The sequence below is a fragment of the Rhinichthys klamathensis genome, unplaced genomic scaffold, assembly GCF_029890125.1.
Source record: "Rhinichthys klamathensis goyatoka isolate OS25496 unplaced genomic scaffold, OSU_Roscu_1.1 h1tg000119l_1, whole genome shotgun sequence".
Taxonomy (NCBI): domain Eukaryota; kingdom Metazoa; phylum Chordata; class Actinopteri; order Cypriniformes; family Leuciscidae; genus Rhinichthys; species Rhinichthys klamathensis.
This window is the reverse complement of record NW_026606656.1, coordinates 33565-54546: the sequence shown is the minus strand read 5'-3', so window position 1 is coordinate 54546 and position 20982 is coordinate 33565. Positions and strand designations below refer to the sequence as shown.

Genomic DNA, 20982 nt, shown 5'->3' with positions numbered 1-20982 from the left:
AAACGCGATCTCTGCCAGACAGTCTGCTAGACAGCCCAGGCTCCACAAACAGCAACAAAAACAAACTGGGCTAACCCCAATCACTGACAAGAAGGACTTGGGGGCGGGGTTTGGGGGGTTAGTGCGCGGATGAGGAGGAGGGAGGGTCTAGCTAGCCTCCGTTTTGTTTGGCAATACTTTAAACGTCAACAAGAAGTGACGTCACCCGACATCGCTTAGAGAACCTTTAACCTTTATCATTATAGTAAGGTGCAAGTAAGGGCACACTATATAGTTTACAGAATTAGCAGAGATACTTTTTTTTATCCTTAACCCTTTGATGCACAACATGGGTCTAAATAGACCCGACTGCGATTTCATTTTCTATATCTTTGCAAGAAATGAATTTCATCATTCAGTATTCCTCAATTAAGTAAGGGTTAATGCCCGACGAGGTGTCCGTTGTAAGGTTTTAATGGACGACGGCGAGGTGTAAACCGGCCGACGCGCAGCGGAGTCCATTAAAACCTTACAACGGACACCTCGAAGGGCATTAACCCGCTTATACCATGGTCACTTGCCAAATAAAACATTTTTAAAACATTAGTTTATATTTTAATTAGGCTAAATCTAGTTTTTTCAAATAATAACTTGCCTGACGATTTATTTAGCAACTTGAGATATATAACGTTAGTCCGCTCAGCTTGTAGAACCCTTCAGGTTCAAAAATGTATTTTTTTTTCATGAAACACAAAGGTAGGCATAGTTATTTTTTTATTACACATAAAACACTATGTGTTACACTAGTCTACACTAACCACAGCCTCCGAAGCACCGCTGTAGGTCGACTCTCCGATGCTGGACTGGAGAGCCGTCAAATAATGTCGGTGACAGGCCATCGATGCGAGAGCAGTCTGCGGGCTTACTGGGCTCCGTCAGTCCGTGAGAGACTGAAGATGAAATAACGAAGTCGCTCATTGTTGTATTAGTAGGCTATGTAATATCTAACTAACGTTAGATGTTTGTTTTGATAGAGCAAATTGTTAACGGATACTTTGACTGCCTGTTGCTATGGTTACTCACAGCTGTTGTAGGCAGCGCATTTATTTATTAATTTCGAACGGTAAACAGGCAGTTTCACCAGAACTCCTTTACTAGGTGTCCTCTATCTAGGGTTGCCACCTTCAATACAAAAAAATAAGGGACGCCTGCCGGCGGCCGCAGCGGGGGCCAAAGCCCTCAGGGCCACAATGACCACAGGCCCGACGGTATGCCAATGGTATCATAACTCAAAACATATTTTTCAGGAAAGTAATAAGATCATACCAATGGACATTATAATAAGCTATCTGCTATTGAAATCATTGTGAATAAATCACTATCTATCACAAACAACGTTAACAAAGTGTGACAATGAGATTACAAAAAAATTGCCTTTCGTCGGAGTTGTATGTGAGATGTTAACTTATTAACTTATTAAATTAACAGATCCATAACTTATTCACTATAAATTAAACAAATGTGTTGATACTCAAACAAATACTAAATTTGATTGGAAAAAACTATGACTTTAGCAAAGGATCTTGAACATCAAAAACATCAGTAGACCAGTAGTACTGTGCAGTATTGGACTATAGGCGTTAAGTGTACTTGTCACTCCATGCAGCACTGAGTAGCTGTTTCTTTCAAACATGTAACACCATCCAAACAGTGATACCACACATAAATAACCTATAATCTACAAACATTTCTAAATTTAATTATAGCACTATTTTTATTATTGGTAAGAAAATCTATTTATGTATTTATTTATTTATGTATTCAGACCTATTGACCTATTCTCTATATTTGTTAAGCATAAGTCATTTTCTTCACACATGCACATTTTTATTATTAAATATGTAGGCCTATTAAATATCTCTCTCTCTCTTATTTAAAAAATGCATGTGTCTGACTACCTTAACTATAATAAACAAATCATACCATAATGTATGGATATAATTCATTTACATTGAAACATTATTTCTTAGCAAATGGGCATAGGGTATGGAGCATATGAAAACGTAATCAATCAGAACATTATTGAGCTGATTAAAAAACGGTCATTACACTATGACTATCTGCTTCGGGAGATCCTTAACGTATGAAGAACTGTGAGACGGTGGTGCTTTGATTTCTCTAAGCTAGCATTGCTATCAACTTTCTGCCAAAAGACCCGCCCTCCTCTGACTCTGATTGGCCCTGAACCTGATGTTATTAAACAAACCAATCAAACCAACAATGGCAGCGAGTATTACCCAATCAAGGGTAGAATAGGACGAGTCTTCACAGAATGCGGGTGTTATGATTTGCATGTGATGATGCATTTAAGACAACTCGGAAATACGGGACAAACCGCGTCCCGTATTGATTCAAAACGGGACGCGCTGTTTATTTCACAAATACGGGACGATTCCGTATTTTAAGGGACGGGTGGCAACCCTACCTCTATCACTTTTTAACGGACACCCTGCAGCCAATCAGAATCGAGTATTCACCCAGACCATGGTATAACTTGTTTTAGATCATTACAAATCCTTATTTAAATTTTTCCTTTCTTACTCTTCGAATAAAAATCGTTTTTGTGTCACTACCCTTCTAATGCGCAACATGGGTCTAAAAAGACCCGTATTCACGTTTCTTTGCTGAATATTTGAAAGAAATGTATTTTATCATTTATTAATCCAGGTATTCATTAAATATCTTGTTTTTGATTTCCACAAATCATTGTTTATTTTTCCTTTCTTACTTTATAAACAAACACGGTTTTTGTATTTCTACATCAATTTTACACACATGGGTCAAAAATGACCCATATAGGAACCTTTGATATTTATAAATAGTATAAATATATTTACTGCAGAAAACTATTCACCTGCCACACATTTCACAATTCAACACGGCTGCTTTTGTATATTTCATGCGTGTAAGTTTTATTTAATACATTTTTTGTCACAGAAAATATTTGATATTTTGTGAAAGACATAGATATAGCCTAATATTTGAACATTTAGGCTAAGGTTACCTTGACCTTGAAATCCATTACTAGTGCAAAAGAGAAACATGTCCAATACCATTAGCTAGCTTGCGGTCGACATATTCTATTTTATCTAATGTTAGCTAGGTCAACAAAATAAAAGTTGCAATAGAAAGTTATATATACAAGTATATATTGTTGCTGTTGGGCAGAAACCTTGTACCTCCATATTCATTTTTATTTGTGTTCATAAATCAATGCTATCGGTCACATAAGCCGTCGTGTGGTGGCGTTCTGGTGCACTATGGCTGCTGTCGCATCATCTGGGTGGATGCTACACATTGGTGGTGTGGAGATCCCCCTACAGTTGCACTACACTACAGTTCAATTTCAGTGTTATTGGTTATATGTGTATTATGTGCGACAAAGTGGCCAATAAACATATTTAAAGTGTTACAGTAACAACTGTGACATTGGCTATTTTAACAAAAAGCTTTCTTTATTCTTTTGTTTTATCACGCTTGCATAGATGGGTCATTTTAGACCCATGTGTGTAAACTTGATGTATTAACAAAAAACCTAGGAAATATTCAATTATTTGTGATAATTGAAAACAAGATATTTAGAATATTCATAAATCATGAAATTTATAGATCATGAAATATTAAATGCTCAAATAAAGTGATTTCAAAAGGTGAAACAAAAAAAAATGCCAAGCCATGCATGAAATAACATAGAAAATGATGCAGGTCTTTTTAGACCCATGTTGTACATTAGAAGGGGTATCATAGCTTGCGCATCAAAGGGTTAAGAAACATAGTTATAATTGAATTTATTTAAAGACAGAGACACAATGTGTTCAGTAAACCACTGTTACATAATACAAAAAGCTATTTTATGTTGAGTTTTCTCCCCCCTGCTGTACTGAACCCATATCGAATTTTGACTTCAAAACCAAGGTATGCACCGAACCGTCTATAAATACTATAGGCTACATGCTGAGAGACAGACAGACAGATGGAAAACCATGCCCACACCCACACATAAGCACCACTGCATAAAATATCAAAGCATGCACTCTGACATCAAACTTGTATTTTGGTGGGGTTTTTTTTAGTTTTTTTTTTATACACCAGACTACTTGAGTGCAAATAGATCTGATGTGTTTCTAGTGCCATTTACACCAGGGTGCCAAAAAAAATAACTTCTCGCACTACATCACACTGATCTACAGAGGGTCTTGCCCATAGATGGAGATCAGAGAGCCATCTAGAGGACGAAGTTGAAAATGAAATTGTGGAATGCAGTCAGTTGCAAAAGTAACAGAATGCCTTATAAGATGTTCAAAATACTTTGACCATCGCCTATTCATGTGGCCTGTGATTGTGACAACTTAGAACTTGAGTTATTGCTCTTGAGAAATTATAAGAAATTCAGTCTGCGTTATAGTGACAATGGGTGTTGCTATAATGTACAGACCAATTTCATTATGCAACATAACTTCAATCTTTAGACCAACGCAAAAGTCTAATTAGAAGATCCCTTGTGAATTTCCTAAGTGTTTTTAGAATGCAGCTTTTCGAATTAAAGCAACTTTAAGTGTGTGGTTAACATTAACTCAAAAGACTTTCATGTGTTGTACAAATTAGTCATAGGCTCAAACTTATTTTTGAAGCTGCTGCTGTAAAATATCAAGCACTGGGAGATTTAATTGTGAATACATAGATTAGTACACTTACTTACTTTACACAAATATTGAGTAAACTATTTATTTTTAATTACACTGAACAATAAAAAAATCAATACTAAGTATTAAATGGAATTTAAGTAGGTCATTATTTACATGCCATCTTAGACTTTTTACTGAGCTCAACGCAGTTCAATCTGGAATTGTCTTTGTGAAGACAGATTGTGCAAAATTGTGCAAAAACTAGCATAATTTACATTTCACATTTATTCATTTAGTAATGCTTTTAGCCAAAGTGACGTACAAATGAGGAATACAACAAGCGATTCATCTTAAAGAGGCAATAAAACAAGCAGCACTAGCAATTAAATGTTTTCAAACATCATTCCGAATAGCTGGAACAGGGAGGGATATAAGAAATGGTGAAAGCATATTTTTTTTATTTATTATTATTTAGTAGTCTACCTTTTTGAACAGCCTTCACGTTGAGAGCAACTATGTTGCTTCCTTAGACAGCTCACTGGAGCAGAGCCCATGTGCGTTTTACTAAAGAGCAATACCCATCATTAGGGACCGCCCACACAACCACAAATCATCATCAGACAGCCTGAGAGTAAGACTCTTAATATGACCGAGGTGTGTAGTAACCCCAGAGACCCTGCCATAAAGAGAGTGAATCAGACACCAACAGCCTAACAAAAACTTAAATGTGTCGCATGCACTCAGCCACCTATTTTGTCTTTTTTCCTTTCTATTGACGTTTCAGTCTTTAACAAAGACCCAGACCCCTGAGCATTCCTACAAGAATGAAATGTCAGTTGAAACAACAGCTTAGGAGGATGAAGAAAGATGCTGTCAGGTTGGCACCTTGTACACATACAGTATTTGAACTGGGCCGTAACTGCATAAATGAATGCCACCCCTTTGTGCCTACTTTTTTCCGACAACACATACACACTAATGAAAGCACACAAACTCATTCGTACAATTAGTATACATGCACAACACAAAACCACACCATTGTCTCACTCAATGTTATGGCAGCAAGAACACTGGAAACTGATTTGCGTAATTACTCTCAGCCATTAGCTTCAGGAAAAACCATCACATCAAAAAGAAATGAGGGAGGATCCTTCCTTGCTCTCCCCTTATCTCTCTCTCTCTCTGTATTTCTTCAAATTGTGATCTTATGTATATAATAAACCGTTGCGCATGCAAAGGAAATGCACCACATTGATTTCAAATCCGGACACCTGATGTTACAAAATCTTTCTTATTAAAAATAATAAATAGTAATAAATAAAATTAAGAAATAACAGTTTTAAGATAAAATACATTTATAATGTAAAATAATAACATGCATGCAATAGAAACACACAGGACGATTTCAAAATCTGACACCTGATATCACAAAGTTTAGCTTATTTTCAAAAAAAAGGAGAAATAATGTTACAATAAATAACTTAAATTAAATGGAAAAAAGTTATAAATTGTTTAAGTTATAAATAATAATAATACATGTAAGAAAGAATGTATCAAAACCAAAAGCATTACTGGAACAACAACAAAAATGTTTCTGTAAAAATTGAAATGTCAAAAATATAAAAACACATGACTTGACAGAACTCCACAACACACACACACCAAGTTTAATTGAATTTGCTGCTGCCTCCTAATCAAGGCCAGTGTGATTTGCATATGGCTGCATCACCCCTCTCTTGCATGTCTGAGAGCCTGGCATTGAGCCAGCAGACAGAAAGGAACAGACACATGAAGAAACACAGGGAGAGAGATACGAAGAGAGACAGTAAGGTAGAGCCAAAACAACAACAGGAAAATTAAGCCATGTAGAAAGGACAAGAAAAACAAATTCGAAACAAATCGCACAGATGCCTGCAGAGACAATCAAGGGGCAAGGTGGAGCATGACGGCAGGTGGCCACAACCATGCCCGCTCTGCCAGTGATATAAAATAAAACGGCAGGTAATGTGTCTAATTAAAGTGGGGTCCTTAAAAAAGGAAATAGGCAGTTTTAATTAATACAGTTTTAGAGCAGCTAACATATGCAGATTACAGAGGTGGAGTCAGAACTAGAGCTGTCGACTTTTGCTAATCACTACGGAGGAGACCTCAAGGACGGCTCGAGCATATGCTGATTATTGTGGGGGAAAAATGCAGGAGAGTTGAACAAAGGTCGCTCTAGATGATGACAACATTACCCACACCTCTTCAATCTGTACATTTCGTATTTACATGAATACTCGCACCATGCAAACATATCAAAGCATTTTTTTACAACGCAGATTGAGTGTTGATATTTATTAATGTGATATCAAAACAAATGTTGCCTCCCCATTGCTTTCCTCAATGTGAGGAAAAGCTACATACGGGACTGACACTTTTCCCCACAGTAGCTATAGTTAATTAAACAAACAAACAAACAAACAAACACATAGACAAAGACTGGAGAAAGTGTATAGACCAGTGGTTCGCACTGGTTTGGCTTTACGATCTACAGTGGCAAGCCATTATAGCACAGCATCTAAAATGATTTTAGAGTCATCAGACAAATTAGTATAGCATTTTATTTGGCCATAACATAAAACTGATTCAGTTTATCTCTGTATTGTACAGAATCTGAAGTCTTCGACTGCTGGAGCTGGTCAGATGACAACCGTTAGTTGCTAAGCAGATTTATTTTTCCCAAAGCGCAGATGAGACAAGACAGCATATAATTAGTGACCGCAAATACAAACACGTGCATCAAGCAGAGATCAGGAATTAGTCTTCAGGGGCAAAATAAATATGCCACCTTTAGAGTTTAGTGCACTGTAACAGTGGGGGGCTTTGCCCACTAATAAGTGCACTCAAGGGGCTCTCTCGTCTTCATGAAGATGGCATCCACAGACAAACTATGCTCATTCAAATGGCAAATTAATTTAATTACAGTAACATGCAAAAGCGCAAATAAAGGGAGGAGCAGGAGGGAGGGAGAGCAAACAGACCGTAGTGGGGAACAGACGCCCCACTGTCTCATTCCGTGAGATACGGGAAAGAAGGAATCTGGGAAACAGAGTCCTGTGAGCTGAGAGGCAGAGGTGTAGACATAAGGTGCAAGCAAAGCAGGGCACCATCTGTTTCTGTTAAGGTGAGAAAACGGGGTGCCATTTTAACAGCGATAAGAATGCATCTCCATTTTGAGATGGATGGGGAAGTACATAAATACAGATATGCAACACATTACAATTATAATGATGAAGCAAAAGAGGACATTATTTTAAAAGCATCAATGGTATTTACAAGTGTATAAGATATTTGCTGGAAATGCCTGGGTGAAATCAACTCCAAGCACCTAAATGATCCTAAAAAAGGCCAAAACATAATTTCAATAATTACATTTCAAGGCAATAAAATAAAACTTCAATAAGTGTGATACTGACAGGTGCTTTAGGTGTGATTGTGCTCTGTAAGATACCTAATTCAAGTAAGCCGTTTAGTCCAAGCATTGACCTAAAACGCTGTACATGGTACCTGCTGAAAAACATAAATTACTTGCATCTGGAGTATCAATTCTGTAAAGGCTTCCAGTACATGTAAAGTTAAAAAAGCATCAGATTTTTAGTTCATCTCTATGCTAAAAAAGCAGAATGGATCCAGAGGAAATGAGAGCATGTTACACTGAATTAGAAAAAAAAAGTAAAATAAATTGTGCCCTGTTAAAACGCCATATAATCAGTACTGATCCAGATATAAATAAAGCCAAATAATGTATCTGACATAATGAATATACAATAACCTTATTAATAAAAGCAATTACAGAGAGGTATTAGAAATAAGCAATTTTCATATACTTGTTGAAGAGCAAATGTCAAAATTATATGGCTTTAATAAAAGCAGGTAATTGAATCTGACGGACAACTTAATTTAGTACCAAGATGCAAAATAATATCATGGAGTGGAAAACAGAACTCATTGTTAATCAACAAATCTGTCCCAGGACCACATAATTTGAGCAATTACATTTATAAAAAGAGTCAAAATAATTATTTACCATTTAAATCTTTATTTCCTTAAAATAACAGGATATCAAAGTTATTTGTGTTACTCTGAATACCAATACAAAAATTGTATCACTATGAATATACAGCACAGTACAAAAAGATATTTTCCCAATGACGAGCATTAATAAAGGGTATTGCAGACAAGAACAAAGCCTGAGGAACTTCACCGTTGTTAAAAGTGGCTCCTCATCAGACGTGGCAGGCAGCTTTAAGGCACACAGACATCTTGGCACCTAAAGTTTCCTCTCCTGTAGGCCCTTTCCTCTAGGCTAAGACAAAAACAAGACTCCTAAACTGACAAGATTTCCACATATTCAGCATGACTGGAAGAGAACGAGGCGTTCTGGAAGGTTTAAGATAAATGGCACTGAACATGGCCTGATAAAAACAGTGTACCAGGTGGACATTATACACACAATTAAACGATTCATTAAAATACATTGAAGACATTGCTATTCTCTGTCCAGTTCAGGTCACATTCTGCAATAAATAAGATCGTCTGTATAAATTATGAGACGATCTCATTTAATCCACATAAATACTATTCAATTTGGATAATCTTTCCAACACAACTCCCAAACCTCATCACTATGTTTTTATATGGTACTGGGGGTCCAGAGTCAATATTCCTGTAATTATTTGCACAGATTTCATGAACAAATTTGCAGAAACAATGGCACACCAGGTTCTCCACAATGTTGTAGGAAACTAGTATTTCCTTTTTATGTATAGACATCAGATATCCTGTAGTTTTATAAAGTGGAATGGATATTAAAAGGTGCTGCCACTTTAGCTCTGGGTTCAAAAGATGACTTGGCCTTGTCTCTTATCTGTCTCGCTCAAAATTAAGCATAAATATTAAGAGAGCATTCGACGAATCACATAAAAGGAGCGTTCTGAGCATTTTCCTGTAAAATAATCATGGCGATATCGAAAGGAAGAGTGCTGCTGCATGTGAAGAGCTTTTTGCACAGCTTGACCAATCAGAAACTGCCTCGTAATCAACTTCTGCAAGCACAGACCTGAAGCATCAACAGAGTGAGTCAAACGCATGCAGTATATAGAGAAGCTCTTTAACGGCTGTATTTTTGACCTCTTCGCCCCTCCAGTGCCCGTGCAGGCGGCTTGAGGGTTTAGGAGCACTGTGCTGGAGTTGCTTGGAGGTAAAGTCATTATGTGCTTCTCTTGATGGACCTCTTCACCTCAGGTCCATGGTTGATTGAAGGGGGCGGAAAGGAGTGTAAGGTGAATGGAGGGTTGGGGATTGGAGAGGAGTGAGGAACAGGAGCGTAGGGGTTGTTTATTTCGGGGCGCTAGATTTCGTGGGAGGCCGGATGGTGCTCGCCGAGGCCGTTTGCCTGAGTGTTATTCTCGTTGAGCCGGCGGACGCGGTACATCTCGTAGTGGATGCTGCTGGTGATGTCTTTAATGTTCTGCATGTGGGTTCTGCAGAACATGAGCCAATCACAGAGTTATGATGATGAAAACACTATCAGAATTAAAGTCCACATCAAAATTACAATTATTTAATGACCCTCAAAAAGGTCTAAACCGATATGGCCTACTTTTTTATTTGTGGAACACAAAATAAGATATTCTGAAAAATGTCTCATTATTATTTTGTTTTGACCATACAACGGAAGATGTAGTTTCATTGTATGGATGATATGGATATTTTGTTTTCCACAGAAGAAAGTCATACCGATTTGGAACGACATGAGAGAGTAAATAATAGAAAATGACAATAGAATTTCATTTTTGGATAAACAATCACAGCTGTACAATTGTGAAAAAGCAGTACACTTTAGCATACTTTTAAAAAGAGAAATAATCTGCTTTAAAATAATATATTTTAGAACAAACTATATGTATTGTTTGTGGACACTTAATTGCATGTTAATTGCAATTGAATGAAAATGTATTATGGTTTAAATTTATATTAAATGCAATTAGCTGAACTTTTTTGTTTTTTTCACATTTAACAAAATTAAGCACAGTTCTACAAGGGTATACTGTAATACTGTTTGTTAAACAACAGGCATAGACTTAATCCACTGACCTTATAAGGAGGTCCCGCAGGTAGGCAAACTCACAGTGGGCAATATTCTCAACTATAGACAACAAAACGCAACAGACAGAGTTAAAAACAGAGAGTAAAGAGCACTTATTAGATCTACTTGAAAGTTCTTCCACTCTAGCCAATTGGAGCAACATAAAAAGCAAAGACCACTTGTTCACTAGGTAAAGCGGTGAACAAAGATAAGACAACCACCCTAGTCTCTAGTAATTCCATTTAAACCAAAGACTTCCTGAAAGATTACCATGAGAGCTTGACAAATGCCTGGATGTGAAAAAATGTTTATGAATTATAGATTATGTCAAACTCCATGAATGAGAAAGCCTCCATGGAGCAGACATCCAGTACAGGAAATTAAAGGTTTTCAAAGAGACTTTAATAAGAGGAGTCAAGCTCTTCAAAAAGATTACAGGATAATTACAGAGCCATTTGACTCTCAAAACAGCTCACCAAAAATAAGAGAGTTTTACTATGTGAGCAGCTAAGCACATAGACTGCCCACATTCATGTAGTTACTATTCAAACAAGGCTGTATATTGCTCTACAATAGACCCTGTTCACATTTCTCAGAAGCAGAAGTCGTCAAACTTCTATAGCGATGAATGGGAGACGATAACTATTATATTTGCATTTGCTATAAAAGCCGCGATAGCGTTTCCACGAGTTTCGAAAAAAGGGATAGATTACAGCAGTTAGAAGAGAGAAAGGTGTCAAATTTGCCATCAGTCCCTCAGCCATTGTATTAGGAAAACTCTCGCAGCAACATTTATTTTATTATTATTATTTTTTTGTCATTTACTGCCAATATAACAAAGCATAGCGTTATACATGTGTATAATAAAAACAAATAGAAAATAAGTAAAATATGACCAGATTTGCGATGTTGATAACTGGAAATGCATCATCACAGTTCGTGAAAAAGACAATAATATAATATAATTAATATAATAATGAATATATAATATAATAATTAAAGGTATAGCGGAGGATTTTCTTTTTCCGGGTGGGTAGCCTATACTATTGGTCCACCTAAGTGTCAATCATTCTGGTGATATGTTTACGTAAGGCCGTCGTACGTGCTCGTCCCTATGTAGTTTTCGCTTTCTGCGCATGCGCACTTTCAGGTGTATTATGTGTGATGAGTTACGGTTTCAGCCATTCCTTTGAAAATGGCTGAGGGTCGAAAGAGAAAAAATGTATACGAAGTGTATGATAAAAAGAGAAAGGCCGCAGAATATAGAAACAAGACCAGAGTGATTTTGGGTGAATATTTCACACGCTGGCGTGCGCTAAAAGCACATGTTGGGCTTCCCACTGATGCTGCAGTCGCGAAGATTCTACTAGACAGGTAAAGTTTGTCATGCTATTTGGAGAAATCCATTTAAAATCACTGCTAGTAAAAGTTTAATAGGCGTTCCCTCTCGGGAGCAAATAGAGTGTTGCGCATGTGCATTTTTTTATAAATTGGAGAGGGCGGGTCTTCTCTAAAATTCGGAAAGATCCTCCGCTATACCTTTAATATTATATAATATATGACATTTACAATGATACAAAAGATTTATATTCTCCATAAATGCTATTCTTTTGGGCTTTCTATTCCTCAAATAATACTCAAGAGATAATGAATGATTATTCGTGATAAAGGCATTTTAACAGTCCAGCAGCTTGCTGACACACAGTCAAAATGACGCTCTTATAATGGTCTTCATTTGATAAGGCTTTCTGATGTTTGACTCATAGCCGTGTGTCTGTGGTTAATGAGCTCCCTTGATGTGCTTTTGGAACGTTGCTGTCTGCATAGTCCGCTAATCACTTTCTCTCCATCTCTCCTCTAAAGAAGTTTAGAGAACAAAGAGTCACAATACCTTCAATAGTTCCCCATTTTGTTTTCCTTCCCAAGAGTCTTCTCCCATTGACCTGGTATTCCTGGTCACTCCCTACTACTGCAAAAGGAATCATCTCCTAAGGGTAAAATAAAGGATACAGATAATATCGCAATGTTTTTAATGAACTATGGATGCTTTTCTAAGCGTAATGCAAACTCACTCTTATTTTCTCATTGATTGTTCTGTCCTCCGCATCCTCATCGAACTCTTTCTGTGGATAGACGTCAATCCCATTGGCTCGAAGCTCTTCCCTGATCTACACAAAATGAAAACAGTTAAGTGCTTCAGGAGAAAAGTATATAGATAAAGAAAAACCATGTAGTCTTTAGAAACATTGATAAAATCGAAAAATCTTTAATACGTCAATATTGTGACATTCTAATTTTTTCCATGAAAGTTGAATTAAGAAACGTTTTTGGAATCGTTCCGGAGATTTCTCCAAAACAGAGAAAGATCTATGTCTGTGTTCCAAACAGCATGTAAGAGGCACGCCAGCAGAAGCACAAGGAGCCGATAGGTTGGCGAGCGCTTCCTTACTGCTATGTGAAACGGCACTAACCACCCCAGAACAGATGTTTCTTACCTACACTTCATCATACCATGTGTCATCTCAGCTTCATAGCACTGCTCTAAAACTGCATAAACTAGTCCACTGTGGCTTTGTTTCAGAATAATCAAAAAGTTTAGGACTTCCAAGACAGTCCCTGTTTTTTTTTTTGCCATGCATATTAAGTAATCCACCATCCCGTCATAAATAAATCTGCATTAGTGCTTTCACAGGGAAGCAGTGTTTCTGTAAAAGCTTTAGGAGACACCATCTGCAATTTGGGAAATCTCCTAGGGAAGAAAAAGACTCAGTTTGCCAACTACAGCTAGAGTAACAACATGACAGCCTTTACCAGTTCTTTCACACATCAATGTATCGACTTGTGGCATTCATATTATCCTACTGGGGCTCACTGCACACAGATGCACATTGTATTTTGTCTGTTGTTGTCACGCCCCTTCATAACCGTGAGCTCTACTCAATGTAAATATTAAGGATGGCATCAATTTCAAACCAATTCAAGCCTGATTCAGACTTAAGAATGTTAACAATCAAGAGGACTGTGCAGAACGGATTTCATTCACAGACTTTGCAAGCACAGATTTCACAGGACGTTTCAGAGTGGGATGTTTTATTTTATTTAATTTTTTAAAATTAAGAGTGCATTGTACTCTCTTTAGTTCTAGAAGCTGTTCTCCGTAAAATGTGTAGCTCACAGATAAACGTTGGGGTTATAATGTTCAGGAACAATGTTTAAAATAAATTTGAACCACTCTTAAGTTCGTCAGCCTTAGGAAGGTTTTGGAAACAGGGGGACAAAACACCATCTCATTGACATCGCGACAACACTGTCTTCTATAATGCAGCTCAGCCAGGCCTTGTCACCCTTTTGTGCATATTCCGTTGGCGGGGGTTATTTAAATGAGGAACATTTTGACTTCATAAGATCCGGAAAAAACGTGTTGTAGTCCAAATGAGCCTTTTGTTGTAGTTTTTGGAAAGTGAGTTCTGTTAAAATATCTAAAATATCTAAAGTTGAAAAAGTATTATAGGACCACTTTAAGGTTTTCTTTTCAAGAATTTCATTTGTTTAAATATGTTTTCTTTATAATGATATTAGGACAGGGCCATCCTGACATTTTAATTCTAAAAATACTTAGCAAACACTGATTTGCCACTTTATGTATGAATGGAATTGCTCAATTGCTCGCCACAGTAAACATAATGAATGGCGACTGTAGAACGCAAAAGCCGAATCCCGGACATTTTGGAAGATCTCGAAACACATTTTCGGGCAGACTCATCACGGAGACTCACTAGTAGCCTAGACTTGTTGTTTAACTACTAAGCTCTGTTACCGGTAGGCGTGGCCTCCTAGGACAGCGAAGCAAGTGCATTCTGGGAGTTGTTGTCTTTCATCCACATAAGCCAAAAATACATTTTCTGGCTTTTCTCAGTTCCAAATTCAGAAATAATTTCACATTTCTTCTACAGAAATGACCCATTTTAAATACACGTTCATTTTTCTAGAGGTGAAGTATCCCTTTAAGCATTTATCTGTCTGTCAAATTTGAGCTCACCTTCTTTTTGAAGAAATCCCTCTCCTCCAGAGTCAGGGTGTCAGCCTTAGCAATGACAGGAACGATATTCACCACCTTGCTGAGACGTCTCATAAACTCCACATCCAAAGGCCTGAGACTGAGGAAATGACAGGAAAAATAGATGTATAGTGAAACCTACATTACTGTTAACAGGACTGTAACTTAACCACCAGAGGGCGAAAAACACCCAAAATATACATGCTCTAAGATATGACATGCTCTAAAGATGCTTGTGGATGGAAAGATTATTCAAACAGAAGGTGAACGGTGACCTTTGAATGTGATGCGAAAAAAGTGAAGAATAAAAAGGCATACAGATCTCCTGCCAGAGTGACTGTTCGACTCTAATTAGCCAAGTTTAGCCATGAAACAGTCAGACATTCACTGCGGCCACAGAAAGGCCCGCAGCACACACTCTGGGGGGACCAGGACACAACAAATCCATGAGTGTGTGGTTGGCATGTGCGTTCGGCATGTGCGTTCAGAGTCCTTAGATCTTTTCCAAAATGAGATGAATTGATGAATGAATACACGGTCTTATGTCTCAGAGGATTTGGTGACATGGACTCTTAAGAGGAACTCAAACAGCTTTGTTCATGTGCATAAATGATGTGCCAAGAAAATGCATGGAAATACATATACACACTACCATTCAAAAGCTTTGGGTCACTAAGATTTTTGTTTAAAAGAAATTAATTATTTTATTCAGCAAGGATGCATTAAATTGATCAAAGGTGACAGCATTGACATTTATAATGTTACAAAAGCTACAAATTCTCCTGTAGTAAATGAGAAATAATTCAAAATGTCTGGAGAGACTCATGCTGTCCAACAACAGCTATAAAAACACAAGCATACACAATGATTCTCCATCAGAGACAAACAACAGAACAGACCACCCACTTAATTTGGCACAAAGATGTTATTAGATGTAAAAAGGAAATCTGCTAATGTTAAATACTAGTGACTACAAATCCCTGATGTAAACAGTAGTTGCTCAGGAATCATATTTCATTCTATAAAATGTTTTAATATCCCAAAGAACCGTGTATTGAAATTCAGTTAATGCTGTTTGGATTGCTAAATGTTTCTGTAAGAGTGACATTGTTAAAAACCTGCCCTTCCAGCCAGAGGTCAGTGTTATTAATGTGTTATACAAGGTCTTGTAAAAATAAGAAGTGTGGTGACTCTCCTCAACATCAATTTTACAAGCATAACTTGATGATACTTTAACGTTTTGTTCTACAATGTAACCGCAAACACTCATAGCGAAAACGTGAATTTGAAGCTGTTATTTATTATTTTTGAAAACGTATGTTTCTAATAAGTAACTAGATAAGGCAGTTTTGGTGTAAGTGTGTGCAGTTTAAGTTGTAGAACAATGTCAAAGTATCGACAAGATGTGTACCACAGGCTTTATTTTACAAAAAAAATTGAAAAACCGGTTTCTGATGTCATACTTGCACCACTCTATATGCTGATTTGGTGCTCAAGAAACATCTACTATTAATATTAAAGTTGAAAACAATTGTAACTATTGAACATCACTTGGAACAGTACTGCCCTCTGGAGGCCCTGACTTTCTTTACCCTCCTTTTCCACCAGTTTTCCCCCTTACTGAACATAAACATCATTAGGCAGGCCACATTTGAATAAATGCACACATGTACAAAACTTATTCATGCTAACACAACTGATATTAGTTACTAGACATGCGGTATATGCAGCACAAGGCTTTCCTTACACATGGTTTGAGTATTCAAACCCACAACATGACATGCAAACACATATCCAGTGTTTAGGTCCACATATCCATCTGTTTCAAGATCATAATGCCACTTCTAAAAAGTACATGTATGTTTACTAACCAGTGTCCTGTGGGTGGTATGAAGTATATGCAGCAGTGCACTCGTGAGTCTGGGATCCTCTTCTTCCTGTCAATATTGATCTCTTCCTGCAAGTACTGCTCATACTGGTCATTGATAAATTTCATTATGGGCTGCCAACTGTTGAAAAGAGAGAGAGTAATGTAATGACACTTTTCCCTTCAAGTGTCTCTATGGGCATTTTCACACCTGGCTTGTTTGGAGCAGAGCCATAGAGAGAAAGAGTTGCGACACTCCCATAGACCGCCATAGGAACTTTGGAATGCGGAAGTAACGCGTGTCGTGGAGCGGCCAATAGTTCCAAACACTGATAGTTTCTCCATTGAACCTCATTCATTTTCAGTGCTTCCGAAGTACGTTCGCTGGTAAATTAATGAAATTACTGTATTTTTTTTTACTTTTACACACATTAGCCGACCTCTCGTGAATCTAGTCTGTAGTTATATTTAATGTAGCCAGTTTTAGTAAATGTTTATTGGAAGATAATAGGTTAATTGCAGCGATAGCTTACGTGACCAACACTTCACTAACGTTAGCTAACTGGTAACCTGATGTATATAATATATAATATTTTTAATAATATTTTAAATGTATATATATATATATATAACCTATATATAATATTATATACACACACAAACACAATTCATTTATTTAAATGGGTTAGGGAGGGTTATGCATGTGCTTATATGTATTTAGGAACATAGTTAATTCACTCATTAACCTGTTAAGCTTCAAGCCCATTTTTGAAAAATCCCCAGATATGGCATTCCCAAACTGAAACAGATACAGTTCAAGAACCCTTTGTACTAAAAGCACAAGTAAGATCTCATTTGAAAGCTGACACCTGGAAGTTTATTGTAAATGTAGAATTAATTATTGTCATAATGAAAAAAAATAGTTATAAATAGCTTCAAAGTTTTGTAAAGTTATTATACATTTATTTTTATGAAACATCTTCATGAAAATAAAATTGAAGTTGGCATTGTAGCAATCTAGAAATGCACTGCAGCTAAAGCCACATGTCTAGCCATGTTATATTTAAAATCTGAAGATGATAAGTCTAAAACTCTGTATTTAGTTCAATGTTTTTCAAGATCATGTCATATGACTTTATTTTGATTAGACTGGTGTTTATTGTCATCTTATAAGCATCTATTCAGTCTATTGCCTCTATTGTTTTGTGATGCAAAAACGAGTCCCATTCAGTGTCAGTCTCCCCTGCACATATTCACACCTCTCCAGCCTGTTTATTGCTCTAAATATGCTTTTCTTTTGTCTGCATTATAATCACTAACGACTAGCAATTCACACTGTTTCAATCCCTCATTTATTTTATAAAAGTTCTCACTTCACAGTGAAACTGTATCAAATGCCCTTTTTGAAAAACGAAACATTTCAGTAAGCATTCTTATTTAGAAAAAAAATCATAAAAATTACATCGAAGTTAGGTAGCAGGTGCTCAGTACTAGCTAGCATGTTAGCTTAGCACACCCTCAATACACGACAATTTATGAGAATAAAACTATGTTTGTGCTCCAACTTACTTTATAGCGCAAGTCGAGTGTTTTAAATAACTTTCTGTAATCTGATTTGGCTTCAGATAAAAAAATCAGATAGAAAATATATTATTTTATTGTATTCTGCACAATTTGAAAGTCTATCTCGATTAGCATTACATTATACATATAATCTATTATTATGAAAATACCTGACATGACTCGAAGAACACAGGTAAATCAAATATCATTGCAATCATGTTTATTGTCTTCAAAACATCTTTATCTGCACTTTACAGCGATCTCGGATAGCTTTGTTTATGTGTCAGGACTTCCTGAATGTCACATGATTATGGCTCTTCTTCATGTGATCCATATATGGACTTTACTGTGCAAACAGCGCCCTCAGACTTCAGTATGAATTGATAACACAGTACATCAGAGTATACAGCGCTCAAAATGATTACATCGACGCATTTGGGTATAAATTCAATAAATATTATTCCTGTCTATAGAAGTCTGATGTAAACCTATGAGAATCTATCAATATTTCTCCAAATCTGCACATGTTTGAGCTAAAAGCCCTGAGGGACGTTGTTTTGTGAATCGCTGTCATGACGATCGCACGGGAGTTTTTTTCTGAATGAGAGCAGCTGACGCTCATAATTCATATTAAAGGTAACGACTCATTTTTTTATTTCATAACTCCTGACACAAATTAAGACATAACTGTCACTATAAGTTTCACAGAATACAATAGTGGTCAAATACTGAAACTTGAGTCTTATATCGTTTTAATGATGTATAGTTTGTCAAGTTAATCACATTAAATATGATAGTAACTTTGAACTATTTAAAAAAAAAACGCTTCAGAGCGCCCACGCACTGGTGACGGTTAACAGGTTTTAACTATCTCTCCGGTTTAATTTTATGAAGAATATTTTTCGGTTGAATATTTACCGAACATTGCTGTATATAGTCGTTGCTTTCTACGTTATGGGAGCAGTCTATTTCCCTCCTAAATCATTCATTTGTACATGCACAGCGTAATTATTTATATTTTGTGTTGGTTGGAATTCTGAACGGACTGCAGACCTCTTTGCGTGATCACGAAGGTAGGCTAATGGCTGAATCGGAATTTATAAGCAAGATCACGGGAATCAATAGCCTAATACAGCCCAGTTGTGCTAAAATAAATATCACGAGACGTCCATCATCAGATGAATGACATGGAAAAGTTAAGTTAGAGCCGCTAAAGCCAGTGCTAACGTACTACCCATGCGAACATGAACACTAAGCTTTTCCCTCCAAAAAAATAGCCTAAAACTTATCTAAGTTGTCACCCTGCCTCTCCAAATGCAAAACTGACATTAACAAAATGCAATACCAGCTTAAAAAGTACTTGGGTGTGTGTTTTATTTTATATTTACCGTTTAATAATCCAATCGCTGCTGTCTGTCCATAGAAGAACATGACAGCCCGCGTATGTTTTGGAACTAATGGGGCTTACATGAACCACGTGACAGCCGTCGCGGCGACATCAAAGCGTGTCGCAACTCTTTCTCTCTATGGCTCTGGTTTGGAGCATTTGTTTCAGAACCTGGTGGTTGGGTCCCCATCACTTTGATGGTTGGAGATGTTTTATTTTTGGGAGTCTGAATGCTGTTCTGCATCCAAGCATGGCTCCATAAATAGAGCGTGCCCAGAACAAAACTATACCGCCAACACTAACAGAACTGCTTTAGACTGTCATTTATATGTCACAGAAGAGATTCTGACTAAACTGAGGGAATTTTACAGCATATTAAAACTGAGGTCACAAACAAACAAACAAACAAACAAACAAACAAACGGTCTTTACCAATTCTCGTTATTGATCTGGTCGCCAAACCCTGGTGTGTCTATGACTGTCAGCTTCATTCGAACTCCTTTCTCCTCGACATCTGAAATTAAATTAATATATTTTATTGCATTCCAGTGGCAGATTACATGCTTTGAACTCAAGATCAAAATGGTTGAATGGCCATACATACATGTAAATGTATGATTGACACGCTAATGGACAATCATAGAAAATAGAAAATCCAGCTGTGCAGCCTTACCATGACTGATGGACTTGATCTCGATGGTTTTAGGGATCTTTTCCTCAGCCGTGCCCAGGAAAGACTTACGGCTCACCTTTGACTTGAAGAGCGTGTTCATCAGTGTGGACTTCCCCAAACCACTCTGACCTGTACACATGCAGTACAATACACATTACCAACCCAATAACTAAAGTAGGGATGGGACGATTACCGGTTTCACGATAAACCACGATAAAATGTCCTGGCGGTTAGTATTATCGTTTAAAATTTAATTATCATAAAAACCGTGTTTGATTATCGTGATTTTGAAAACTCGCGGTAAATCCTGTCCAGCCAGAATCAGTCTGACGCAGGCGCGAGCACTCAGCAGGCGCGCAGATGCAATGTTGTTTTTTTGCGCGAGAAGACATGGCGGAAGTCAGTGACAGCGCACGGGAGATTTTTCAGCCATCCAAGAGGACAAAATCGGAGGTACGGTCGTATTTTGGCTATTACAAGAGTCCCGAGGGCAATTTAATCGAGGATGGGCACCCTGTCTGCAAATCTTGCAAGAGGAAAGTCGCTGCAAAAGGGGGAAACACGTCAAATCTGCTAAGTCATCTAACGTTACGTGACAACCACCCACTGAGTTAATTTTTACCTTAATACCACAACTAACT

The 20982-nt window shown here is 37.2% G+C and overlaps 1 protein-coding gene and 1 long non-coding RNA gene across 2 annotated transcripts in view; both read right to left on the bottom strand.

The window, feature by feature from the left end:
- Nucleotides 1-1028: 1028 nt before the first annotated feature.
- LOC130088384 (uncharacterized) lies at nucleotides 1029-2548 on the bottom strand. The gene is made up of 2 exons (XR_008807459.1): nucleotides 2465-2548; nucleotides 1029-1142 (listed from the first exon to the last, which is right to left on the bottom strand). It is a non-coding gene; the product is annotated as an uncharacterized LOC130088384 (long non-coding RNA).
- Nucleotides 2549-8722: 6174 nt separating this feature from the next.
- Nucleotides 8723-20982, bottom strand: part of septin9a (septin 9a) — a 33440-nt gene continuing 21180 nt past the window's right edge. Inside the window, exons 3-10 of the mRNA XM_056255118.1 lie at nucleotides 20342-20470; nucleotides 20101-20182; nucleotides 16723-16860; nucleotides 14834-14951; nucleotides 12867-12962; nucleotides 12686-12782; nucleotides 10803-10854; nucleotides 8723-10189 (exon numbers count right to left, since the gene is read on the bottom strand). Coding sequence (XP_056111093.1) covers nucleotides 10057-10189; nucleotides 10803-10854; nucleotides 12686-12782; nucleotides 12867-12962; nucleotides 14834-14951; nucleotides 16723-16860; nucleotides 20101-20182; nucleotides 20342-20470 — 845 coding nt within the window. The 3' untranslated portion in view covers nucleotides 8723-10056. The remainder of the gene's footprint in view (nucleotides 10190-10802; nucleotides 10855-12685; nucleotides 12783-12866; nucleotides 12963-14833; nucleotides 14952-16722; nucleotides 16861-20100; nucleotides 20183-20341; nucleotides 20471-20982) is intronic.